The 27,534-nt window shown below is 44.3% G+C and overlaps 2 protein-coding genes across 7 annotated transcripts; one reads left to right on the forward strand and one right to left on the reverse strand.

Moving 5' to 3' along the window:
- thumpd1 (THUMP domain containing 1) lies at positions 1-9,045 on the reverse strand. Of its 2 annotated transcripts, none has more exons than XM_071390184.1 (6): positions 8,924-9,045; positions 8,431-8,655; positions 7,920-8,091; positions 7,117-7,202; positions 6,779-6,941; positions 1-1,880 (listed from the first exon to the last, which is right to left on the reverse strand). In XM_071390184.1, exons 2-6 carry the CDS (start codon positions 8,632-8,634, stop codon positions 1,426-1,428), a joined length of 1,080 nt encoding a protein of 359 aa, XP_071246285.1. In that variant the 5' UTR covers positions 8,635-8,655; positions 8,924-9,045; the 3' UTR covers positions 1-1,425. The 2 variants fall into 2 exon arrangements, with proteins under 2 accessions (XP_071246285.1, XP_071246284.1); XM_071390183.1 differs by having other exon boundaries at positions 8,813-9,013.
- A 3,253-nt stretch (positions 9,046-12,298) lies between these two features.
- LOC139545836 (TERF1-interacting nuclear factor 2-like) lies at positions 12,299-27,347 on the forward strand. Of its 5 annotated transcripts, none has more exons than XM_071354065.1 (7): positions 12,299-12,392; positions 13,794-13,996; positions 14,398-14,502; positions 16,520-16,615; positions 16,918-17,028; positions 26,621-26,740; positions 26,835-27,347. In XM_071354065.1, the coding sequence occupies exons 1-7, from the start codon at positions 12,371-12,373 to the stop codon at positions 26,853-26,855; spliced, it is 678 nt and encodes a 225-aa protein (XP_071210166.1). In that variant the 5' UTR covers positions 12,299-12,370; the 3' UTR covers positions 26,856-27,347. The 5 variants fall into 5 exon arrangements, with proteins under 5 accessions (XP_071210166.1, XP_071210152.1, XP_071210155.1 ...); XM_071354051.1 differs by lacking the exons at positions 26,621-26,740; positions 26,835-27,347 and adding exons at positions 18,129-18,261; positions 18,391-22,871; XM_071354054.1 differs by lacking the exons at positions 12,299-12,392; positions 26,621-26,740; positions 26,835-27,347 and adding exons at positions 18,129-18,261; positions 18,391-22,871 and having other exon boundaries at positions 13,857-13,996; positions 14,398-15,167.
- Positions 27,348-27,534: the final 187 nt, after the last annotated feature.

Below are 27,534 nucleotides of genomic sequence, written 5' to 3' on the forward strand. Positions count from 1 at the left end.
TACAAAAACACACAAAAATCACACTTTATTTCAAGGAGCTGTTTTTTGGGGGAAGTTACTCTGTTCTACAAAACAAAAGGTATATTACAGTTTACCTCCATTATCGGACAGTATATGAGAGTCCTGCACTCAGATCAGGGCTACATACCTGGGGCCGTATCAATGGTCTCAGAGGTGATCTAGGATCAGTTTTGTCTTTAGGATTATAACAAATACAATTATATGGACAGGGGGGACCTGATCCTAGATCAGCACTCCGAGTCTGGGACTCATGATACATAACGGCCCCTGGACTAAGAAGCACTTTCAATGGAGATTCTCAATGAAAAAGAGTGTTTTAGAGTCCTTGAGTATGCTTCATCTGGGTCCGGGAAACCAGTCCTGTAAGAACTGGGTCAACATAGAAGACTAGAGAGTCTTCTAACATTCATTTACAGAGGAAAGACTGTCGGCTGACTAGGGTTGAAAAATTCAGTGAACTTCCAATGAATTCCCTGGTTTCACAGAAATCGCAGATGTATGATTTCCTGAATAAAGAGGGAATAAGTAGGGAACTCAGAACGCTACAACCAGGATTTCCTGAATAAAGAGGGAATAAGTAGGGAACTCAGAACCCTACAACCAGGATTTCCTGAATAAAGAGGGAATAAGTAGGGAACTCAGAACCCTACAACCAGGATTTCCTGAATAAAGGGGGAATTTATATTAAAAAAAAAAAAATGTATGACACCTTATGTAAAAAAAATACTAATGTATCTTTTAAAAAATCTAATGAAATTAAAAAAATGTACCCATCAGCTTTCAGTGAGTGGTCGGTGACGGTAAGGAGAGGAGACCAAGGGACTGTCAGCGATGAGGAGGACATGTTGGAGACAATACAAAATGGAGGACCAAAGGATTTTGTCATAGTCAGGGTTGGGGTCAATTCCCTTTCAATTCAGAAAGTAACCCAAATTCCAAAAAGGTTCCTAATTGAAACACATTGAAGAGAAATGGAATTTCAGTGTATTTTCTGAATTGACTGGAATTGAAAAGGGAATTGAGCCCAACCCTGGCACTAGTTAACTACGCACCATACAGCTGGAGGGACAAGGACGAAATAACATACTGGCTACGTCCCAAATGGAACCCTATTCCCTTTATAGTGCACTACTTTTGACCAGGTCCAATGGTACCCTATTCCCTACATAGTGCACTCGTTTTGACCAGGGCCCATAGGCCTCTCATCAAAAGTAGTGCACTATGTAGGGATTAGGGTTCCATTTGGAATGGACAATAGGAATAGGACCTGTTCTACAGTAAAGCTCCCTAAACACATTGACTGCATCGCCTGCACTGTGAGATGCCTTTGAGTTGTTTATCAGTCCCATTTCACTTCCTCCTTCATTCCCCTCCCTCTTCTTCTCTCCCTCCTGGTACAGGGATCTACTTCTCCTCCTCTTCATCCCCCTTTCCTTCCTTGTCTGTTTTTGGGGCATCCTTTCCCTCTTCCTGTTTCAACTTGATCTCTTCCTGTTTCCCATCCTTCCCTTCCTGGTTCGACTTGATCTCTTCCTGTTTCCCATCCTTCCCTTCCTGGTTTGACTTGATCTCTTCCTGTTTCCCATCCTTCTCTTCCTGGTTCGACTTGATCTCTTCCTGTTTCCCACCCTTCTCTTCCTGGTTCGACTTGATCTCTTCCTGGTTTGTGGTGACCTCTTCCTGTTTCCCATCTTTAGGCCCCTCCTCCTTGGCAACCTCCTGCAGGTTGTACTTCCTGTATAGAGTGTAGTCCCTGACGACGCTGACGCAGCACACACTCTTGATGACCTCGACGATGATGGTGAGCTCAGGGGTCGTCAGGTCAACCTTGTTTTTAGGATTCATCTTCCCCACCAGGCCTGCAGGGGGGAGATAAACATAATGAGCGTGGCCCGGTACAGAGGTTATATATATGAGGTACAGAGGTTATATATATATGAGGTACAGAGGTTATATACACTGCTCAAAAAAATAAAGGGAACACTTAAACAACACAATGTAACTCCAAATCAATCACACTTCTGTGAAATCAAACTGTCCACTTAGGAAGCAACACTGATTGACAATAAATGTCACATGCTGTTGTGCAAATGGAATAAACAAAAGGTGGAAATTATATACCTCTGGCCTGCTCGCCTCCCTACCACTGAGGAAGTACAGTTCCCGCTCAGCCCAGTCAAAACTGTTCGCTGCTCTGGCCCCCCAATGGTGGAACAAACTCCCTCACGACGCCAGGACAGCGGAGTCAATCACCACCTTCCGGAGACACCTGAAACCCCACCTCTTTAAGGAATACCTAGGATAGGATAAAGTAATCCTTCTCACCCCCCCCCCCCCCCCCCCTTAAAAGATTTAGATGCACTATTGTAAAGTGGCTGTTCCACTGGATGTCATAAGGTGAATGCACCAATTTGTAAGTCGCTCTGGATAAGAGCGTCTGCTAAATGACTTAAATGTAAATAGGCAATTAGCAAGACACCCCCAATAAAGGAGTGATTCTGCAGGTGGTGACCACAGACCACTTCTCAGTTCCTATGCTTCCTGGCTGATGTTTTGGTCACTTTTGAATGCTGGCGGTGCTTTCACTCTAGTGGTAGCATGAGACGGAGCCTACAACCCACACAAGTGGCTCAGGTAGTGCAGCTCATCCAGGATGGCACATCAATGCGAGCTGTGGCAAGAAGGTTTGCTGTGTCTGTCAGCGTAGTGTCCAGAGCATGGAGGCGCTACCAGGAGACAGGCCAGTACATCAGGAGACGTGGAGGAGGCCGTAGAAGGGCAACAACCCAGCAGCAGGACCGCTACCTCCGCCTTTGTGCAAGGAGGAGCACTGCCAGAGCCCTGCAAAATGACCTCCAGCAGGCCACAAATGTGCATGGACTGAGCATGCTTCTCAGTCCAGGCCTAAAGGCTGAACCTGTGTCTAGGGGAAATGGTCCAATGAGATATACAGAGACATCTAGGATGGAAGTGGTCGGACCAAGCAGACACGAGGCTAGAAGACTGTTTTGCTCGTACAGACTGGGATATGTTCCGGAATTCAACCACAACAGTCACGAGCTTCCTCAATAAGCGCATAGACAATGACGCGCCCAAAGTACCTATAAGAACGTATCCAAACCAAAAACCATGGATTACAGGCAGTATCCACGTTGGGCTAAAGGCTAGAGTTACCACTTACAAGGACCGGGACATGGACACATACAAGCCTGCTACGACATCAAACATGCAGAAGGAGAATACAGGAGGAATCCTAGTAGACCGGCTCCGATGCTCATCGTATGTGGCAGGGCTTGCAGACGATAACGTTTTACAAAGGGAAACCCAGCCATGAGTTGTCCAGCGATGCAGAACTCCCATATGAGCTAAATGCCTTTTATGCTCGCTTCAATGAATACAATACTGAGTCTTGTGTGAAAGCACCTGTTGTTAAGGATGACTGTGTGATCTCACTCTCCATGGCCGATGTAAGTAAAACTTTTAAAACAGGTTAAAACTACCAATGCTGCCGGGCCAGACGGAATACCAGGGCCTGTTTTCAAAGCATGCACAGACCAGCTGGCATGTGTCTTCAAGGGCATTTTCAATCTCTCCTTGTCCCAGTCTGGAATCCCAACATGATTCAAACTGACCACCATTGTCCCTGTTCCCAAGAGCTCCAAGGTAACCTGCCTAAACAACTATCGTCCTGTAGCACTCACAGCTGTAATTATGAAGTGCTTTGAAAGGCTGGTCATGACTCACATCAACACCATCATCCCAGAAACTCTGCACCTACTCCAAATCGCATTCAGATACACAGATGACGCAATCTCAAATGCACTTCACACTGCCCTCTCCCACATGAACAAGAGGGGAAATAACACCAAAGATCCCTCCAAGCTCATCATAGAGCTGTGGACCCTGGGACTGAAACCCTCCCTCTGCAACTGGTTCCTGGACTTCCTGACGGGCCGCCCACAGGTCGTGAGGGTAGGCAACAACACCTCTGCCACGCTGACCCTCAACACGTGGGCCTCTCAGGGGTGTATGCTTAGTCCCCTCCTGTACTTCCTATTCACCCACGACCGCGTGGCCGCACACGACTCCAACGCAGTCATCAAATTTACCCGACGGTGGTATGCCTGATCACCGACACCAATGAGTCAGCCTACAGGGAGGTCAGAGACTTGGCAATGTGTTGCCACGACAACAACAACCTCTCAGTCAACGTAGGTAAGACCCAAGGAGCTGATGGTGGACTACAGGAGAACGAGGGGAGAGCCCCGTCCCCATCCACATCAACAGGGCTGTAGTGGACTACAGCCTCGTCACTCGTCGCTTTACCCTGCCTTCATGTACATATCTACCTCAAATACCATATTATTATCTAGTCTGATGCCTAGTCACTTTACCCTGCCTTCATGTACATATCTACCTCAAATACCATATTATTATCTAGCCTGATGCCTAGTCACTTTACCCTGCCTTCATGTACATATCTACCTCAAATACCTTATTATTATCTATCCTGATGCCTAGTCACTTTACCCTGCCTTCATGTACATATCTACCTCAAATACCTTATTATTATCTATCCTGATGCCTAGTCACTTTACCCTGCCTTCATGTACATATCTACCTCAAATACCTTATTATTATCTATCCTGATGCCTAGTCACTTTACCCTGCCTTCATGTACATATCTACCTCAAATACCTTATTATTATCTATCCTGATGTCTAGTCACTTCACCCTGCCTTCATGTACATATCTACCTCCAATACCTTATTATTATCTATCCTGATGCCTAGTCACTTTACCCTGCCTTCATGTACATATCTACCTCAAATACCTTATTATTATCTATCCTGATGTCTAGTCACTTTACCCTGCCTTCATGTACATATCTACCTCAAATACCTTGTACCTCTGCACATTGATCTGGTACTGGAACTCCCTGTATATAGCTCCACATTGATCTGGTACTGGTACTCCCTGTATATAGCTCCACATTGATCTGGTACTCCCTGTATATAGCTCCACATTGATCTGGTACTCCCTGTATATAGCTCCACATTGATCTGGTACTTCCTGTATATATCTCCACATTGATCTGGTACTCCCTGTATATAGCTGCACATTGATCTGGTACTGGTACTCCCTGTATATAGCTCCACATTAATCTGGTATATAGCTCCACATTGATCTGGTACTGGTACTCCCTGTATATAGCTCCACATTGATCTGGTACTCCCTGTATATAGCTCCACATTAATCTGGTACTGGTACTCCCTGTATATAGCTCCACATTGATCTGGTACTCCCTGTATATAGCTCCACATTAATCTGGTACTGGTATTCCCTGTATATAGCTCCACATTGATCTGGTACTCCCTGTATATAGCTCCACATTAATCTGGTACTGGTACTCCCTGTATATAGCTCCACATTGATCTGGTACTGGTACTCCCTGTATATAGCTCCACATTAATCTGGTACTGGTACTCCCTGTATATAGCTCCACATTGATCTGGTACTGGTACTCCCTGTATATAGCTCCACATTAATCTGGTATATAGCTCCACATTGATCTGGTACTCCCTCTATATAGCTGCTCATTGATCTGGTACTGGTACTGCCTGTATATAGCTCCACATTGATCTGGTACTGGTACTTCCTGTATATAGCTCCACATTGATCTGGTACTCCCTGTATATAGCTGCTCATTGATCTGATACTGGTACTCCCTGTATATAGCTCCACATTGATCTGGTACTGGTACTTCCTGTATATAGCTCCACATTGATCTGGTACTTCCTGTATATAGCTCCACATTGATCTGGTACTGGTACTCCCTGTATATAGCTCCACATTGATCTGGTACTGGTATTCCCTGTATATAGCTCCACATTGATCTGGTACTTCCTGTATATAGCTCCACATTGATCTGGTACTTCCTGTATATAGCTCCACATTGATCTGGTACTGGTACTCCCTGTATATAGCTCCACATTGATCTGGTACTGGTACTCCCTGTATATAGCTCCACATTGATCTGGTACTGGTATTCCCTGTATATAGCTCCACATTGATCTGGTACTGGTACTCCCTGTATATAGCTCCACATTGATCTGGTACTGGTACTCCCTGTATATAGCTCCACATTGATCTGGTACTCCCTGTATATAGCTCCACATTGATCTGGTACTTCCTGTATATAGCTCCACATTGATCTGGTACTGGTACTCCCTGTATATAGCTACACATTGATCTGGTACTGGTACTCCCTGTATATAGCTCCACATTGATCTGGTACTGGTACTCCCTGTATATAGCTCCACATTGATCTGGTACTGGTACTCCCTGTATATAGCTCCACATTGATCTGGTACTCCCTGTATATAGCTCCACATTGGTCTGGTACTCCCTGTATATAGCTCCACATTGATCTGGTACTGGTACTCCCTGTATATTGATCTGGTACTGGTACTCCCTGTATATTGATCTGGTACTGGTACTCCCTGTATATAGCTGCTCATTGATCTGGTAATCCCTGTAAATAGCTTAATTATTGTGTATTTTATTGTATTCCTCGTGTTAGTTACCATTTTATTTTTAAACTCTGCATCGTTGAGAAATGTTCGTAAGCATTTCAATGTACACCAGTTGTATTCGGTGCATGTGATCAATAAAATGTGATTTGATGTTATTCTCTTGTCTCTGAACACACCGTATGTCGAGATGCGTTTCCCAGTAGTGTGTCCATGTGGCCTACCTGCCAGGGCCTTGATGATGTCGTCCCTCTTGTTGTGGGAGCTGTTCCGGGACTTGAAGGCGATCTGGTAGCTGCCCTGGTTGGGGGCTTTAAACCACGGCTCTAAGAACTCACTCAGGTACTTATCCATGTCCTCCTGGAACGCCTTGCACGTTCCACTCACCTAGAACACACAGAGAACCATCAGAACCACAAGGAACCCCCCCCCCCACCAAAAAAACACACATTCCCAAAAAGAGAAATTCTTCCTGCTTGTCCCTCCCACTCTCTTCTGGTTGGACGGTCAGGAAACCTCCATGTCACCTGATACTCAGCCCCATGACATTACATGTGCTCACCGGCAGCATTCTGAGGATGACTCGTGACTTGTTCTTCTTGGTGATGTGTAGGTCTGACAGGATGTGATGCACCAGCTTATCAGGGTCTGGAGAGAGAGAGAGAGAGGGGGGATGGGGAGAATAAAAAGACTAGTTAGTTATAAACAAAAACAGACTATTTTGAGGACTTCTGAATAGGTCTAACTGTCAATGTTGAGGCAGTTCTTTATTGAACTAAGGATAAAACCTAACCTGGTCCCAGATCTGTTTATGCTATCATGTTATCAAGCAGTGGCATGACGACACAAAACAGACTGGTCCCAGATCTGTTTATGATATCATGTTATCAAGTAGTGGCATGACGACACAAAACAGACTGGTACACAGGCTAGGATAAAACAAATTATTATTGAAATGAGCTGAAGAACTATGATAAAAGTGTCTGCTAAATGAGTCGTCTCCGATAAGTCATACTCTTCTCAGGGCCCTGGTCCAAAGTAGTGCACTATATTTGGGCTGCCGAGTGGCGCAGCGGTCTAAGGCACAGCATCTCAGTGCTAGAGGTGTCACTACAGACACCCCGGTTCAAATCCAGGCTGTATCACAACCGGCCGTGATTGGGAGTCCCATCGGGCGGCGCCCAGCGTCGTCCGAGTTTGGCCGGTGTAGGCCAACAAACAATTTGTTCTTAACTCACTTGCCTAGTTAAATAATGGTTCAATTAAAAACTTGTATAAATAAATAAATATATACTGTGAGTCTTTTGAGACATGCTTCATCTCTGTCTAAGGAGCTGGGATGCTGTCTGTCAAACTCTTCCTCACCGAGGTTCTTGGTCTTGATGAAGATGACGTTGTTGGCCCCGCTGTCCATGGCCTGGAAGCGCCGCTCTCGTTTCCCTGACGACGCTTTGAGCTGCTTCACCTCCTTCTTCAGAGCTGCCTCCACGTCTTCATCATCCTCTTCCTCACTACTGCTCTCCTCGGGTTCCTTAAACTGGGTTGTCAGGAGAGATTAGAGAAGTTCGATTAAACTAAAAAGTCAGATTTATAACTATTAACAAAGATTACTACCAATAAAGACGTACAGTACAAATAATAACTACTAACAATTCACACTTCAACATTTCGTAAAGTTGGCTTGGCTCAGTTACTTTAGAAATGACTCGTTTCTCCTACTCCTATTTACGTTCAGTTGATCCCTGATTTGAATGACATGATCGGACAGTTATCCGTTCCACTCAACGGTTTTTCACCAGTGATGACTTCAAGGAAGAAATTAAGGGAAACACCTCTTCACGTATTCGTACACGGCCTAGCTAAATGTACTGCTTACATTCTCAGGTCCGTAGAGTTGGTCGGCGTATTCGTTGAGCAGGTTGAAGGCTTCCGCGGTGCATTTCCTCTCGTTCATATTACAGGTGATGAGAATACCTTGCATGCCCACCTCGAGCTCCCGGGAACCCTTGTACTTCTTACTCCGGTGTCCGCCGCCATAGCGTTTCTTACTGCGCTTTCTCAAGTCTTGTGCTTCGGACATATTTGATCATATACAGGACTCCTGGATAATAGTTTAACAGTTAGAAAAAACACATTTACCCGGATAACGTTAAGTTATCTATCTAGTTTATTATTTGGCACTAGCAAGTATAGCAGAATTGGCTAGCTAGCTAACATGCAAGCTAGAACAACAAACAACACAAGCCGGGATTGCTTACTTTCGCTACTGCGCTAAAACTCAATCAGTAACCGTACACGTTGGATTAAATGCTAACAATGTATCGATTAATTTGCTAAGTTATAGAAATACTAGTCGACGTTTATCGTACTCTTCTCAAGTTGAGTCTGAAGGTACTCGTGGGGCTCCTTCGTTCATTCAAACACGCGAGTGTTGTGAGCAGCAAAAGTGGAATCGGCGTATCGCCTTCAAAATAAAAGTCCCCATTGAAACATGCAAACTAATAAAAATATCATGACACAATTGGGCCTATAAATGTTAAACAAGGTTGGAATGTTGTTATAAAAATTCAACAAAAGACAATTTGACAACAAAAATGTTAAATCCGTTGATCGCACTGTGGATGTATAAACTTAGGGTTGATGGTCCAAGCACACCAAGACAGTCGTGAAGAGGGCACGACAAAACCTATTCCCCCTCAGGAGACTGAAAAGATTTGGCACGGGTCCTCAGATCCTCAAAAGGTTTTACAGCTGCACCATCGAGAGCATCCTGACTGGCTGCATCACCGCCTGGTATGGCAACTGCTCAGCCTCCGACCGCAAGGCACTACAGAGGGTAGTGCGTATGGCCCAGTACATCACTGGGGCAAAATTTCCTGCCATCCAGGACCTCTATACCAGGCGGTGTCAGAGGAAGGCCCTAAAAATTGTCAAAGACTCCAGCCACCCTAGTCATAGATTATTCTCTCTGCTACCGCACGGCAAGCGGTACCGGAGTGCCAAGTCTAGGTCCAAGAGGCTTCTAAACAGCTTCTACCCCTAAGACATAAGACTCCTGAACAGCTAATCAAATGGCTACCCAGACTATTTACATTGCCCCCCTTTTACACCGCTGCTACTCTCTGTTGTTATCATCTAGTAGTCACTTTAATAACTCTACCTCCATGTACATATTACCTCGACTAATCGGTGCCCCCGCACATTGACTCTGTACCAGTACCCCCTGCATATAGTCTCGCTATTATTATTTTACTGCTGCTCTTTAATTACTTGTAATTTTTATTTCATATTCTTATTGGTACTGCATTGTTGGTTAGGGGCTCGTAAGTAAGCATTTCACTGTAAGGTGGAATGTATTCGGCGCATGTGACTAATACAATTTGATTTGATTTGAACTTCAGAATTGCAAATCAAATTGTATTGGTCACATACACATGGTTAGCAGATATTAATGCGAGTGTAGCGAAAGTGGGCTTGATGGATGCCTTATATGGAGACAGTATGACAAAAGGAGTCTGTATTGAAAACATGCCCGGGTCAGGGGAGATACCTAGTCTATTTAGGCAATCCCTGGCTGCTGGGCTACTCAGTCCTGGTCCTGGGGGTCTGTGTGTTGTCACTCTGGCCTTGGCCTAACACACCCGAAACCAATAATGAATGTTTCACTAAGATCCTTAAGCTGAGCGGGGTGTGTTAGGTTGGTGCGCTGCAGGGTGGTGGACCCCTAGGGGCAGAGTGGTGGACTCCTAGGGGCAGGGTGGTGGACCCCTAGGGGCAGAGTGGTGGACTCCTAGGGGCAGGGTGGTGGACTCCTAGGGGCAGGGTGGTGGACCCCTAGGGGCAGGGTGGTGGACCCCTAGGGGCAGGGTGGTGGACTCCTAGGGGCAGGGTGGTGGACCCCTAGGGGCAGGGTGGTGGACTCCTAGGGGCAGGGTGGTGGACTCCTAGGGGCAGGGTGATGGACTCCTAGGGGCAGGGTGGTGGACTCCTAGGGGCAGGGTGGTGGACCCCTAGGGGCAGGGTGGTGGATTCCTAGGGGCAGGGTGGTGGACCCCTTGGGGCAGGGTGGTGGACTCCTTGGGGCAGGGTGGTGGACTCCTAGGGGCAGGGTGATGGACCCATTGGGGCAGGGTGGTGGACTCCTAGGGGCAGGGTGGTGGACTCCGAGGGGCAGGGTGGTGGACTCCTTGGGGCAGGGTGGTGGACTCCTAGAGGCAGGGTGGTGGACTCCTAGGGGCAGGGTGGTGGACTCCTAGGGGCAGGGTGGTGGATTCCTAGGGGCAGGGTGGTGGACTCCTAGGGGCAGGGTGGTGGACTCCTAGGGGCAGGGTGGTGGATTCCTAGGTGCAGGGTGGTGGACCCCTAGGGGCAGGGTGGTGGACCCCTAGGGGCAGGGTGGTGGACCCCTAGGGGCAGGGTTGTGGACCCCTAGGGGCAGGCTGATGGACTCCTAGGGGCAGGGTGATGGACTCCTAGGGGCAGGGTGGTGGACCCCTAGGGGCAGGGTGGTGGACTCCTAGGGGCAGGGTGGTGAACCCCTAGGAGCAGGACGGGGCAACCCTGAAATATTGTGTGCAAGTAAAAAGAGCTCTACAGTACTATTAGGCCTATGAGATTAATTATATGGAGGATTTGCTGCTCCCGAGTGGCGCAGAGGTCTAAGGCACTGCATCTCTCTCTAAGGCACTGCATCTCAGAGGTGTCACTACAGTCCCTGGTTCGAATCCATGCTGTATCACATCCGGCCGTGATTGGGAGTGCCATAGTGCGGCGCACAATTGGCCCAGTGTCGTCTGATTTTGGCCGTGGTAGGCCGTCATTGTAAATAAGAATTTGTTCTTAATGGCTTGCCTAGTTAAATAAAGGTAAAATATATATTTGGCATCTTACATTCAAACAATGAATCCTGATCTAGGATAACTTTTCAAAACATGAAATTATTTGGCTTGCTCTAAAAAAAAAAAATGTTAATATTTTTTTTACTTTGGTTTCCAAACCTTTTCCTTGGGAATAAAAAAAAAAAAGGTGGGAAGGAAATTGTGTTGGGAGTAAGTTGAGTTATTGACTAAACTGGTGGGGGTCGGGTGTGCAGCCAGCTCGGGCTGACTGGCTGAAATTTGATATAGAGGATGTCTTAATAAAGACAATCAAGTCTTTGTACTTTGTATTTTTTTTTAGAGTACATTTTTTAGGCTTTTAGTTAAAGGTGCAACACAATATAGATTTTTGAATGACCTTTGATCTACTTCAGTCTTATCAATCCCTTATACATATGTAATAATCTCTTACCTAGCTTGATGACTGTGGGCATTATTGCTTACTTTTGTTGTTCTAAATAGAGATGACTAGAAGGGTCATATTGGATTGTGTAGAAAGGCAGGAAGTGAGCTTTAGATCCAAACAATCTGGAGCAGGAACTCCAGACCCCCCGCCAGGTTATGCCTCCCCCCCTCCCACTTCTAAAACCAAAGTTACACCACTGTCTTAATTGTTACCCAGAAATGATTTGATATTGAGATAAAAACGGCTACATTGGACCCTTAAACACAAAAATAAAATAATTTAGTTTTCAATATTTCTTTGAGCACGCAATATAGCTCAGTATTTGTATTATTTATTTGATACAGTATTTTTTGATCATCTTTATCAAGGGTGCCAATAATTATGGACGTGACTGTATATGAATCGTTTGACACTTTTCTACTATTGCATGGGGGACTTTTATTTTGAAATTCCCCCAAATTCCTTGACCCGGCTTTGACCTGTTAGTGCTACTGGCAAGAACACGTAACGTTAGCTAGCTAACAAAGCTCGAAATGCAACATCTCAAGGAAAAAGGTAACTAGTAGCTAGCTAGTAGTTTGCTATCGTTGCAGTGTGGTAGCATCTGCAGAGAAATGTTCCTAAGATTGTTCTCTCTTTGGCCTCTGTCTCATAGCTAACTAACTAGCTAGCTAAAGTGAGTTGTTTAAGTTGCGATCAAGTGATAGCTAGGCTAGCGAGCTATATAAACTAGCCTATTATGAATTCGGCAGGAAAACATTTATCTTGTCATTTGCCACGTTATGTCAAGAACAGTATTTGTATTAGGGATCCCCATTAGCTCCTGTCAAGGCAGCAGCTACTCTTCTTGGGGTCCAAACACACCAAAGCACCCACATTACATATAAAACAGTGAACTATGTTCGTATGTGAACTATGGGACTCCCAATTACGGCCGGGGGTGATACAGTCTGGAATTGAACCAGGGTCTGTAGTGACACCTCAAGTTCTGAGATGCAGTGTCTTAGAACGCTGCGCCACTCGGGAGCCATCTCCAGATCCTTCTCTTAATTGCCTATAACCACAAAAAATAATAATTGCCTATAATCGTGGTCAATCTACGTTGAGAGCAGCCGTTTCTATGGTAATTTAAAGGGAAAGGCTCAGAAATACACAATGAAAACAGGAACAGATTGTCTTTGTGGAGGGTGGATATTGAAATTCAGTCTGTTAGCTTCATGGCTACCGACATGAGTGCTACTGGTCGGTATTAATTTAGGCAGGTTACCTTAGCTTTTTTTGGGAACAGGGACTATGGTGGTCTGCTTGAAACATGTAGGTATTACAGAGTCGGTCAGGGAGAGGTTGAAAATGTCAATGAAGACACTTGCCAGTTGGTCCGCGCATACTCTGAGTACACGTCCTGGTAATGTCTGGCCCTGCGTCCTTGTGAATGTTGACCTGTTTAAAGGTCTTACTCACATCGGCTACGAAGAGCGTGATCACACAGTCGTCCGGAACAGCTGGTGTTCTCATGCATGCTTCAGTGTTGCTTGCCTCGAAGCGAGCGTAAAAGGCATTTTGCCCGTCTGGTAGGCACTGGGTAGCTCGCGCCTGGGTTTCCCTTTGTAGTCCGTAATAGTTTGCAAGCCTGCCAGATCCGATGAGCGTCAGAGCCAGTGTCAGCTTCATAACAAACACTGTGAGGCAGCTGTGAGTTGGAAAAACAAGATCTGTGAGCCCTTCCCAAAAGCTATGGAATATGATTGACTGAAATGCATAATTTGAGACTTGCCAACATTCATGCAGACTCCTACATACACTGATAACAGTCTGCACTCCAACATATAGACCTCAGGGATAACTAGCAACATGGTATCATTTGGAAATGACTAACCTTATTTCTGTACGCTCAGGTTGACTTCCCCAGGGAATGTCCCACAAACGATGTCTCCTTTTCTGAATGTGTACCTGTAGGTCCCTTTCTTCCCGCAGTGTCTCTGCGTCTTTTGGTTCCTCCGCTGCGGCTGGTGTCTGCAGCTCTATGGCAGGTTGTTCAGCGGAGAGATGTCGTGGACTACGGCTTGGTGGAGGAGTTTGTCATCACTGTGTTGGACATAGTCCCGGATCTGATGAATTACAGAGAGAAAGTCCAACTCATCATGGGCCTGAGAGCACAGGTGAGAGATGGGGCTGATGGGTGGAGATCATGGGCCTGAGAGCACAGGTGAGAGATGGGGCTGATGGGTAAAGGCGAGACTCAGGAGAACCCCTTGTTTCAACACAGGGGGGTGAGGTCACTTCATTAGATGCATGTAGTTGTCTGGTTATAATCTGGGTCATTCTATATGAAGTAATTAGCTTGAGAACTAGGCTATACCACATTGCATTGCTATAGAAATTGATATAGTCCCATGAAAAAGTATTCTCCCAATGGCACAGTTTTCCTATTTTCTGAAGCATGACGCATCTACCGCCGTGCTTAAAATGTCTCCATGGGAACAAGTCTCAGCTGCAGTCAATACAGTGGTTTTGTTTGCTGGAATTCTTTAAAAAATAATCTAACTTTTACTCCCATCAGCTGGTTCTGAAGTTGCTGCACTCAGAACACCTAGCCGACTCTGACATCATCCAGTCACACCTGAATAGAATGAAGACCTGCAGCATCACTCATAGGGACAACCAGGTGAGTGTCACTCAGAACACCTAGCCGACTCTGACATCATCCAGTCACACCTGAATAGAATGAAGACCTGCAGCATCACTCATAGGGACAACCAGGTGAGTGTCACTCAGAACACCTAGCCGACTCTGACACCATCCAGTCACACCTGAATAGAATGAAGACCGGCAGCATCACTCATAGGGACAACCAGGTGAGTGTCACTCAGAACACCTAGCCGACTCTGACACCATCCAGTCACACCTGAATAGAATGAAGACCTGCAGCATCACTCATAGGGACAACCAGGTGAGTGTCACTCAGAACACCTAGCCGACTCTGACACCATCCAGTCACACCTGAATAGAATGAAGACCTGCAGCATCACTCATAGGGACAACCAGGTGAGTGTCACTCAGAACACCTAGCCGACTCTGACACCATCCAGTCACACCTGAATAGAATGAAGACCTGCAGCATCACTCATAGGGACAACCAGGTGAGTGTCACTCAGAACACCTAGCCGACTCTGACATCATCCAGTCACACCTGAATAGAATGAAGACCTGCAGCATCACTCATAGGGACAACCAGGTGAGTGTCACTCAGAACACCTAGCCGACTCTGACACCATTCAGTCACACCTGAATAGAATGAAGACCTGCAGCATCACTCATAGGGACAACCAGGTGAGTGCCACTCAGTGACGTTCTAACTCTGCTGGTATTATTTGTAGTGGTTGATACCAAACCATAGCGACAGAAACACGGCTCACTTTTGTATCTGTGTCATAATGGCTTCTGGGACAGCATGGCCGGCGCCATTGAGGGCTGTCTCCATTTTAAAGAAGTCCATTTTCTTCTTAGTGTAAAGCTAATATTGGTGATGTACCACCCCCTGCAGTGCTAGAGTCCGGAAACAAATCTAGTGTGTCATTCATTTATTGTGGCCACAAGATGACGGTCATATAACATAAAGACATTTGAAAACAATAGCACTCTATATGAAAAAGAAGACTTCGCTCTGATCATTGGCTGATCGTTCCCAAACCATAGGATTCCCCACCCAGTTGACTACTTAAAAATGGTAGAAGCCCTTAATGTCATTATCCATGCTAAAATAGGTTATATCCATCCAGAGCCTTCATTTTTTATTCTATGGTTTTCAAATCATTACAGCTGTCTCAACCCCTCGGAGAAAAAGGGTTTGCGATAACTAGTTATGTAACGGAGAAATAGGTGGGTAAACGCTGATCCCCGTTCACGGGCAGTAAGGTAACGCTCCCTACACTTTCAATGCATTTTTCCACAAAAGTTGGGCAAACGCTCACGACAAAATAAGAAAGGTACGTCAACGGCATTCACACAGCTTGCGATTGTGCCACGTGCTCTGGTTAACCAGGCAAGGTGTTATAGATGCTGGCTCTTTTGATTTATTCACTGTGCTATCCATACTTCCTGGTATTCACTCTGCTATCCATACTTCCTGTTATTCACTGTGCTATCCATACTTCCTGTTATTCACTGTGCTATCCATACTTCCTGTTATTCACTGTGCTATCCATACTTCCTGTAATTCACTGTGCTACCATACTTCCTGTTATTCACTGTGCTATCCATACTTCCTGTTATTCACTGTGCTATCCATACTTCCTGTTATTCACTGTGCTATCCATACTTCCTGTTATTCACTGTGCTATCCATACTTCCTGTTATTCACTGTGCTATCCATACATCCTGTTAGTCACTGTGTTATCCGTACTTCCTGTTATTCACTCTGCTATCTGTACTTCCTGTTATTCACTGTGCTATCAATACTTTCTGTTATTCACTGTGCTATCCATACATCCTGTTAGTCACTGTGCTATCCGTACTTCCTGTTATTCACTCTGCTATCCGTACTTCCTGTTATTCACTGTGCTATCAATACTTTCTGTTATTCACTGTGCTATCCATACATCCTGTTAGTCACTGTGCTACGCATACATCCTGTTAGTCACTGTGCTATCCATACTTCCTGTTATTCACTGTACTTCCTGTAGGTTTGTGATCCTGATGTGGAGGCATCAGAATCCAACTTCCTGAAGCTGATTAAAACGCTGCTAGAAGACCCAATTGAGAGAGAACGCTTCTTTCAGGTCAGTGACTAAGTAGCTGATTCTGTTGTTGATGATGATGAGGAGGAGGATAATAACTCCAAGGGGTTGAGTTCAATGCTTAGATTCAAAAAGCACTGCTATTCTCTACTTCCTGTCAGTCACTGTCCTATTCTCTACTTCCTGTCAGTCACTGTGCTATTCTCTACTTCCTGTCAGTCACTGTGCTATTCTCTACTTCCTGTCAGTCACTGTGCTATTCTCTACTTCCTGTCAGTCACTGTGCTATTCTCTACTTCCTGTCAGTCACTGTCCTATTCTCTACTTGTTTGGTTGTTTCTCAGAACGTTTTTCCAGAGGAATTCGGCCCAAAGTATCACTCCGCACTGCAGACTCTGGTGTGGGAGTTCCTCTCCAGACTGGAGAATCTGCTTCCAACACCGACCCTTCAACAGGTACCACCATAACGTCTTACTACCTTCATCAGCATCAGACTGAGGCTAGCCTTCATACATCAGGGTTATACCAAACGGGGATTTTACACAAATGCAAAAATATCCATTAATTGGATGAATAGATACATAAAAGGTATATTTTATTCTATACCATTGTGCGTTTTATACCATTCATGCATATTGTCAGCGTCCTGGAAAAACACGGTTTCTTTTCAGATGTATTAATGTGGTATACTTCAGCAGCCACACTTCAAATAATGTACAACTTCATTTTGCCTTGTCGTTATTCTTTGGAACGCTACTCGTCTTACACCGTTTAAGCTAGAAATGCCATTCAAAACTTTAAAACGTGCAGACTGGTCTGGAATAGTGTGCTTAAATACACCTTTTTGAAACCATTTATACTTTTAAAACTATTAAATGTTTTTTCCTCCTAAAAAAAAAACTTCTTCCACTTTAATGGAATTTCTTCAACATTCTAAAGCTTCCGTTGTTGAATACTCCCACGACTTCTAACATTCTATTCACTGTAAACATTGTCACTTTTGATGCAAATCCGCGACTTTGAACACTTTCCCAACAACTTAGACAAAAACTTAGAGCATACAACATCTTAAGGCTGTTTTATACTTGGCCTAACGACGTGTTTGTAGACAATTACAACCCGACAAGTATCGTTGGTCAAAACGACATTTCATTTTATACTCCGGTGGAACGTCTGTAGACCGTAGCTGCGACTGTCGGTTTCCACGTTAATGTTGCAGACAGAAAACTGAACTTTGACCCTGTTTCAGCGTCCGTTGTCATGGTTACCAGAAACGAGAGCGCACACGTTCTAAAAAATCTTAAGTAGAATTCCCTGCTTTTATTTCGTCACATTATTTAGATTTTGTTGTAATTTATCTTCCTGTAATGATGAATACAAATTAGCTGAAGTTAATACGTTGTCAGCTATGCTCTGGTCATTATTTTAACTGGCTAGGCAGCTAGCTAACAAGCTAGAAACAAACCAAACATTGTTTATGAAGTTGCTTTTAGCGAGGTTATGATATTATAGAACTGGATCTGTTGTCATTGTTCAGCCATTCTCTTTCCCTCAGACTGCATCTTGGTTTCTCCCTGACCCCTCTGTCCTGGAGGAGTGTGGGCAGTCTGTGCGTCACCCTCAACCTTTGAGGACCCTTCTCCAGTACCACACCAACCTTTCTCCAGTCCCACATGTTGAGGCCAATGGTAGGAGAAGAAGACTTTTTGAAAAATGAAGGAATGATAATTTTAATGTTTTTTTTTGTACGGTTTTTGACATTCATGTTTTGATATTGCCTTTTCTTCTTCTCTTGTCCTCGGCTCTATCATCTGGAGACAACCACATCCTGTCTCCATCTCCCCGAGAGTCATTCACTGACCAAGCTGACCCAGAGATCCAATCAGAACCCTTACAGACATTTATGACCATTCAAAGCCCTGCATCATATTACTTTGAGTCAGAAATGACACCTTCGCTGGATTACAGGGAGAGTCAACAAGGGATCAATTTAGACCGCACTGCAAATGTCGACATTCTGCCTTTGAATGAAGAGGTAGTGTGTGTTATCAAGGAAACTCTTGACCAAGAGAGTGAAATGGATCAAGTTTTTCTTCACCTTCGTGCTGACAGTGGGCCGAAAATCCAACCAGGAGCTCACCGCTTCGAAAAGGAAGTGCAGGACGTTTCTAATGTGTCTACGTCCTGTCGGCTCCTTAAGCCCACGGTGCTGCTGCACAGACTGGACATTACTGATATGCTGTCACCTGTGTCAGAGGTCTTTCCAACGCCGAGCAGAGAGAGGCTTCAGATTGACAATGTGGAAACCCAAGGACAGAGAGAAGGACGGGTCATATCAGAAAAGAGCGAGAGGAATGTCGACGTAGAGCCCTCAGATAGCCAACCTCAATATCCTCTGGTCCCTGGCCCATGCCATACTAAGGGGCAGCCTAAAAGAAGCATGCGTGTTAAAATATGCTCCTTGTGTGGGAAAACTTTCAGGGAAGCAAAGGATTTGACAGCACACATAACATCTCACACTGAGCAGAGGCCTTACCAGTACACCCTGTGTAGACGAGATGTTGAACACCATGAGGACTTACAGAAACATCGGCAGAATGTGTGTGAGGTGGCAATTCAACCAGAAGAGGATAACACGTCTGCGACATCTACGGAGGATTGCACAGAGATATCCCAGCCCCACGACACTTTACCCCAGAGAAGGCACATGAAAATCCAACATGGTAAACCAAGACAGTCTTCCAAAGTCACCGAATGCTCCCTGTGTGACAAGACCTTCAGTAAGGCATCACACATGGGAAAGCACATGAGATACACACATGGGAAGCTCCTGTGCCTCAACTGTGGGGATGTTTTTGAGAACTCCACTTTGAAGAAACATAAAAAAGTGTGTTTGAAGACAAAGAAACGTCTCTCTTGCTCTCTGTGCGGGGACACCTTTGATCTCTCTGAGCCAAACGAGCGCGAGGACGTGAACCCACAGCAACTTCCGAGGAAGGCTCTTCCAGAGGCCAGCGCTCTTTTAGCGGCAGTAGAAAACGCGACAGAGATACCTCAGCCCTCAAACACAACACCCCAAAACCCAACCACCTCCAATGCTCTGCCCTTTCAGCTAGCTAATCATTACAGAAAATGCCTTTTGTGTAAAGAAGCTTTTGATAACGGAGAAGACCTGAGAAGACATCTGAGATTTCAACATGGTGTACTTCCTTACCTGTGCTTCAAATGTGGGGAGAGTTTCCAAAGCACATCTGATCGGGAGAAACACTCGGACGAGTGTTCCGGCCAAAACATTCCAGATTCCAGAAAGTGTCCCGGGTGCAGGACAAGGACTTCTCAATATAGGCAGCAGCAGCAGCAGGAAATGACAAGTCAGGAAGTGAACCTTAAAAGACAACAGACAGCCTGGCCACTACATACAGGGGACAACGAGATGGAGATCCCACAGTCCAGCAGCACAGACGTTGACTTCTCAAATGACTCTCGGCAACACCAGCTAAACCAATCAGGCAATCAATCAAACTTATTGGTCAGGTGCTTTTTCGATCAGCGAACTGCTCTCGCAGTAAGTCGGTCTGGACCCCGAAGAGCCAACCAGTGTGATGAGAGGAACATTCAGACACAGCAAGACTTTAATGAGGAAGTCAATCCAAGTCAAACACTAAGGGAGGTTGACCCAGCAGGTGGAGGCACATCTCAGCCTTCAAGGGGGAACGGGATAGAGACTCCCCACAGTACTGAATCCCACAACCCAACAACCTGCCACGCTTCCCCCACTCTGCCCCCCGGTGTGAATTTAGATTCTAGAACATGTCACGTGTGCTCTAAGAGTTTTCGTAGGAAACAATCCCTGATTTTGCATCTGAGACGTCACGGTGAGGGGGCCATTAAGTGTCCCATATGTGCAAGGTGCTTTGGTCGCAACAGGGATTTAAAGTTTCACCTAGCCAACAAATCAGGTTGTGGGCCACTGCGCCGTAATCTTACCACCGTAATCGTTCCCACAAAAGACCCGCCGGTCTTCACTTGCCCCGAATGTCTGCAACAGTTCACAAGCGAAAAGAAACTGAAATCCCACATGGTATGTCACACAGGAGATGGCTTCTCCTGTAGCTTCTGTGGCAAAATGTTCGCCGGACATAATCAATTAAAGTTTCATATTCGTTGTCATAGTTACAGGCCTTATCTGTGTGATACGTGTGGCAAGGATTTCCCATCTCAGAGTGCGTTGGAATCCCACGAGCGCGTGCACACAGACGAGCGGGCGTACTCTTGCACAGATTGCGGGAAAAGCTTTAAGCGGAAGGGTACGCTGACGCAACATCGACTGATTCATACGGGAGAGCGGCCGTTTGCCTGCACTCTTTGCCGAGTACGCTTTACCACCAATAAGCATCTGAAACTGCACATGATGTGTCACACGGGGGAGAGGCCTTTTAAATGTCCGGTTTGTGGGAAGGGCTTTAGACAGAAAGGCGATCTGAGGCAACATCAACCTTTGTGTTCCTAGTTGCCTTGGCGCTCAAGAGTTAAGATAAAAGAGTTCTTATGTTCTTATTGTGTCTGTCAGTATTCAGACGTAATGTACTTCCGTCTCACCCTGCGTTCATAACATCTGGTAAGATAAAAGAGTTCTGATGTTCTTATTGTGTCTGTCAGTATTCAGACGTAATGTACTTCCGTCTCACCCTGCGTTCATAACATCTGGTAAGATAAAAGAGTTCTTATGTTCTTATTGTGTCTGTCAGTATTCAGACGTAATGTACTTCCGTCTCACCCTGCGTTCATAACATCTGGTAAATTTGTGAATACCAGCAATCCGACTGAAAAATCCACTTGAACGCCTCTCCAACTGGTAATTACTAGTGGGGAAACTCGTCTGTCATCTCTGAGCTTCCGACTTCTGCCACATGCTGAACTCTGATGTCACATACAAAGGACATGACCTTTGATAACAGCATTTTTGGCAGTTAAATGCAACAACAAAACATTATTTATAAAAATAAATCTATTAATATGTTTTTTGAAAACAAGTTGTTAGTGAGCAGGATGCTGTATTTCAGTTTATGGTTGACACAGCTTTGCCATCAGCCAATCAGCGTTTTCTAAATTGGTTCAAAGCATGTGAATGTACTCAACTTGTTGCTCCCAGTTTCCACGTATTTTCAGTTTCCCGTTTTGTCGTGAAGGCAGCATAAAGCCTGCGGGAAGTGCCCGCAGATGCATTCCAAGACGGTTTGGAATGGAGACTTCAACTTCCGGTTTTGACGAGGTTATCAATTAGCCTATCAGACCAATGTCAATAGGGATGTTTCCAAATGCAATAGATCTTATTCCGCCCGTCGCATAAATAAGACCTAAACCGACATGAATGGTTTAATTTCTTTGTCTTGCACAATTGTCCATGGCTGTCTTATTGCAACGATCCATAACTTTCTGAGAGGAGATAAATATTGTCGGGTTATCTGATTCGAGGAATCACTGAAGACTGAAATGCTGATAAAATGCTGTTGTAACAGACCTCTCAGTGGGCAGATGTTCCACTGGGTTCATTGTTTAGGAGGATGATGATGCGCTGCCCAGTTGTAACAGACCTCTCAGTGGGCAGATGTTCCACTGGGTTCATTGTTTAGGAGGAGGATGATGCACTGCCCTGTTGTAACAGACCTCTCAGTGGGCAGATGTTCCACTGGGTTCATTATTAGGAGGATGATGATGCACTGCCCAGTTTCAAGCACATGTGTAGAAGTCTGAATACTGGGGCTTGTAAAGCTGTAAGCTCATAATTCAGCCAACTCTGAAAAGAGCACCAGTCATTTTGGTTTGTGATCGACACTAACCAGATGTATTTGTTGGGTAAATTAGATTCCTGTTGAGTGGTTCTTATCAACAGACTAAAACCTTCTACTTTTTCCACAAAAAAAACGGTTACTTTTAGTTAATTTTGAATTCTCCATATTGAATGAGTTAATTTTGAATTCTCCTTATTGAATGAGTTAATTTTGAATTCTCCCTATTGAATGAGTTAATTTTGAATTCTCCCTATTGAATGAGTTAATTTTGAATTCTCCCTATTGAATGAGTTAATTTTGAATCATCTTTATTGAATGAGTTAATTTTGAATTCTCCCTTTTGAATGAAATAATCTAATCTGTTGAAAATGGTTTATTTTTTTTAATGACAAACTTCTTAGCTTTGTAAAACAGCCAATTGTATATATCCTTTACAAAACTGCAACTATATGTCTACAAGAATTGTAATATAATAAACATAACAGCAACCCATGCATTATCCTCAATTTTGTAATTCTTCCATTTTGTATGTTACAATTTGTTCTACAATGCCCTGTAATGGCCTCTCCCCGATCTGTCTTAGTGAAAAGTCGTCGACAAGAGTTTCTGAATTTACATCCATTGCCCAGAAATTATTATTCTGTGGGAATCATTCTTAAAGGTTTTGGTTGTTACAGGTAACTGCCAAAATAATGGAAACACGTGAGTAAATGAGGGATACAAATTATATTGAAAGCAGGTGCTTCCACACAGGTGTGGTTCCTGAGTCAATTAAGCAATTAACATCCCATCATGGTTAGGGCCATGTACTGTATATAAATGCTGGGCATGCAATTATTTTGGCTACGCTCTCATAGGATGACAACGCTCCCATCCACAGGGCACGAGTGGTCACTGAATAGTTTGATGAGCATGAAAACGATGTAAACCACATGTCATGGCCGTCTCAGTCACCAGATCTCAACCCATTTGAACACTTATGGGAGATTCTGGAGCACCCTTGAGACAGCGTTTTCCCACCACCACCATCAACAAAACACCAAATGATGGAATTTCTCATGGAATAAGGGTGTCACATCCCTCCAATAGAGTTCCAGACACTTGTAGAATCTATGCCAAGGAGCATTGAAATTGTTCTGGCTCGTAGTGGCCCAACACCCTAATAAGACACTGTTGGTGTTTCCTTTATTCTGGCAGTTACGTAGAGCGACAAAGGCTGAAATAACACGATAAAGCCAAAATGATTGAATGCCACAATCATTTCTATCTTAATAATCAAACAATTTTCTGGGTAACAAAAAGTACCTTACTGTGATTGTTTTCAATTCAAATGGTCAAAAATAAACACAAATTGCTTCTCAGTAAAGAGCAATTTCTCAATCTAGAATTTTGCTAGGACTGTCTGGGAGTGGCTTTGGTGGGGAGGTGAAAACGGAAAACTAGCTGTTATTGGCAGCGAAGTTTGGAACTCTTTCTTATTGGTCTATTAACTAATTTACCTTCCGGTGATGTCACCAGGCAGGGTATTTGGTATTTTATTAGGATCCCTATGAAACATGACATAATACAGAACATCAATAGACAAGAACCTCTCTGGTCAGGTCCTGAACCTCCCTGGTCAGGTCCTGAACCTCTCTGGTCAGGTCCTGAACCTCTCTGGTCAGGTCCTGAACCTCTCTGGTCAGGTCTTGAACCTCTCTGGTCAGGTCCTGAACCTCTCTGGTCAGGTCCTGAACCTCTCTGGTCAGGTCTTGAACCTCTCTGGTCAGGTCCTGAACCTCTCTGGTCAGGTCCTGAACCTCCCTGGTCAGGTCCTGAACCTCTCTGGTCATGTCCTGAACCTCTCTGGTCAGGTCCTGAACCTCTCTGGTCAGGTCCTGAGCCTCTCTGGTCAGGTCCTGAACCTCTCTGGTCAGGTCCTGAACCTCTCTGGTCAGGTCTTGAACATGTAGACTAGCCTACCCGCACAGGACTGTATCTGCGAGTTGTTGGCTGGAGCGCACGTACCAAGACCAGAGTAGTTACATTTGCTATTTAGCGCAACAGTTTGTGACTAAAACTATTGGTAGAGTTGATAATACGATGGAAACACGCTGACCTTAAAAAATGTATTCGGTACATGAAAACTTACATAATACGATTTTTTGTTTTTTGTGTTCACTATATCATCACGCACTATAATTTCAAATCCAAAGTGCTGGAGTACGGAGCCAAAACAACAACAACAGAATGTGTTACTGTCCCAGTACTTCTGGAGCCTCACTGTAGATCAGCAGACACAGTGAGTATGTCAAAGTTACTGGACAGTGACCAACTACAAGACAATTGGTGGGTAAAAACAACAACATTTGTTAAGGAGGACCGATTGTATCGACCTCTGACCTTTAACCCACACGGCTCCCAAGTTTTCACCATCATTGTAAAAACCTAGTTATTTTGTTGCTTTGACAGTTATTTCTGATTATTAGTATTTATTTCATTTGATTAGTTATTTCATTTTAAAGGTTAAAAATAAAATCTGTCCCTTGTGTTAAGGTCAACTGAACTATTGTCTTAATATGTTTAAACTATTCCTTTCAAAAAATATATCAAAAAGAAAAACATTGAACATCTATGTAATAGTCAAATCATAGTGTAAAAGCAGGTGAGCTGGTTCTACACTTTATGGGCATTTTGTGGTGGAAAACTGAACGGGTCGAGAATAACACTTCAACCCTGTTGTTACCCATAGATAGAAAGGCTTTAAGAGGACTTCAACCCTGTTACCCATAGATAGACAGGCTTTAAGAGGACATCAACCCTGTTACCCATAGATAGACAGGCTTTAAGAGGACTTCAACCCTGTTACCCATAGATAGACAGGCTTTAAGAGGACTTCAACCCTGTTACCCATAGATAGACAGGCTTTAAGAGGACTTCAACCCTGTTACCCATAGATAGACAGGCTTTAAGAGGACTTCAACCCTGTTACCCATAGATAGACAGGCTTTAAGAGGACATCAACCCTGTTACCCAGAGATAGACAGGCTTTAAGAGGACATCAACCCTGTTACCCAGAGATAGACAGGCTTTAAGAGGACATCAACCCTGTTACCCATAGATAGACAGGCTTTAAGAGGACATCAACCCTGTTACCCATAGATAGACAGGCTTTAAGAGGACATCAACCCTGTTACCCATAGATAGACAGGCTTTAAGAGGACATCAACCCTGTTACCCATAGATAGACAGGCATTAAGAGGACTTCAACCCTGTTACCCATAGATAGACAGGCTTTAAGAGGACATCAACCCTGTTACCCATAGATATACAGGCTTTAAGAGTACATCAACCCTGTTACCCATAGATAGACAGGCTTTAAGAGGACTTCAACCCTGTTACCCATAGACAGGCTTTAAGAGGACATCAACCCTGTTGTTACCCATAGATAGACAAGCTTTAAGAGGACTTCAACCCTGTTACCCATAGACAGGCTTTAAGAGGACTTCAACCCTGTTGTTACCCATAGATAGACAGGCTTTAAGAGGACATCAACCCTGTTACCCAGAGATAGACAGGCTTTAAGAGGACATCAACCCTGTTACCCATAGATAGACAGGCTTTAAGAGGACTTCAACCCTGTTGTTACCCATAGATAGACAGGCTTTAAGAGGACATCAACCCTGTTACCCAGAGATAGACAGGCTTTAAGAGGACATCAACCCTGTTACCCATAGATAGACAGGCTTTAAGAGGACTTCAACCCTGTTACCCATAGATAGACAGGCTTTAAGAGGACATCAACCCTGTTACCCATAGATAGACAGGCATTAAGAGGACTTCAACCCTGTTACCCATAGATAGACAGGCTTTAAGAGGACTTCAACCCTGTTACCCATAGATAGACAGGCTTTAAGAGGACTTCAACCCTGTTACCCATAGATAGACAGGCTTTAAGAGGACATCAAACCTGTTACCCATAGATAGACAGGCTTTAAGGGGACTTCAACCCTGTTACCCATAGACAGACATGCTTTAACAATTACATTTGTTTTGGGGGGGGGCTTGCATACAATTGCCCCTCCATTTCCGTCACGACGAGATTTATGGCTGATTTAAGATGACATCAACCATGTTACTTTATTTTGCACTTAATATTCTTTTTTTATTTTTTTATTATTTAACCTCTTGAGATGGTTAAATATTTTTTATTAATTTAAACATTTGCTCTTTATGACAACGAATTAGTGGAATGACCCTTTGGAGTTTATTTCAGAAATGTTTCAGGACCTCCGTGACACAAGATGGCGACACGGACCTAAAAAACCCTTTCACATTCCATATAGATGGGCTATCGAAGAAGAAGCAATGCAGAGTCCGGAACGGGACAGCTAAGGTAGCTAGTATTTACAGGTATACATTTCATATTCCTCTATACCTACCGACTGCATACATTATAAAGTCAGGTTATTGTATTGTTCCCAAAACAGATCGTTCTAACATGGTGTTGAGTCGTCTTCTATCCGCTCTGCTCAACAAAGCGCAAGTGGTGGAAAAACTGGCCGAGTTGCGACCTATGCGACGGGCCGCACAGCTCACCGCTTATGCCTTGATGAAGGCAAAAATTGCTGGAAAAGATGTGACAACCAAACTGCTGAAGTTCAAAACAGTTCGCCAGATACGACACGAGGCGTCGGGACTGCCTAAAAACGTCGGGGAGATGGGGAGAAAAGCCGGAAGATTCCGGGATTCTATAGTAAAGGATGTGAAAGACGGGATAAGGGACACTTCGAGACAAGTTAAAGACAAGGACAAATGATGCTGTGTTCAACAACAAACCAAATAGTATATTTTAAGGGCCTAATTAAAGGCTATCATTAATGGTCTTCTTTAGCTCTGAAAAAACGCTATTCTGACTAGTATTCAAAATAAAAGCCCGCATTTCAAAACACTGCAATGTGTAGAATTCATTCAAAAACATAAAAATATTACATTTGAATCAATGTCCATTTTTATTGTGATTTATAAACAAATGCAAGGAGTACTTTATGGAAACAATTACAAACATGCTTCAAAAAACATTTCAGACCACTATCGAAAAACACAATGTTCAGTTTGGTATATTCACAACTTTGGGATGTAGAGAAAAAACGATTCTATGTGCTGAGAAAAAGTGGGGTTGGGAATACT

This window comes from Salvelinus alpinus, chromosome 2 (assembly GCF_045679555.1).
Source record: "Salvelinus alpinus chromosome 2, SLU_Salpinus.1, whole genome shotgun sequence".
Classification (NCBI taxonomy): Eukaryota; Metazoa; Chordata; class Actinopteri; order Salmoniformes; family Salmonidae; genus Salvelinus; species Salvelinus alpinus.

Bases quoted from the DNA above. Each gene is read 5' to 3' on its own strand.
- LOC139545836 (XM_071354051.1), top strand. From the start codon at position 12,371: ATGCAACATCTCAAGGAAAAAG. The intron at 13,997-14,397 runs GTGAGAGATGGG...TACTCCCATCAG, and splicing joins TCATGGGCCTGAGAGCACAG to CTGGTTCTGAAGTTGCTGCA. The intron at 17,029-18,128 runs GTACCACCATAA...TCTTTCCCTCAG, and splicing joins CAACACCGACCCTTCAACAG to ACTGCATCTTGGTTTCTCCC.
- thumpd1 (XM_071390184.1), bottom strand. From the start codon at position 8,634: ATGTCCGAAGCACAAGACTTGAGAAAGCGCAGTAAGAAACGCTATGGC. The intron at 8,092-8,430 runs GTAAGCAGTACA...CTGACAACCCAG, and splicing joins AACTCTACGGACCTGAGAAT to TTTAAGGAACCCGAGGAGAG. The intron at 7,203-7,919 runs GTGAGGAAGAGT...CTCTCTCTCCAG, and splicing joins CATCAAGACCAAGAACCTCG to ACCCTGATAAGCTGGTGCAT.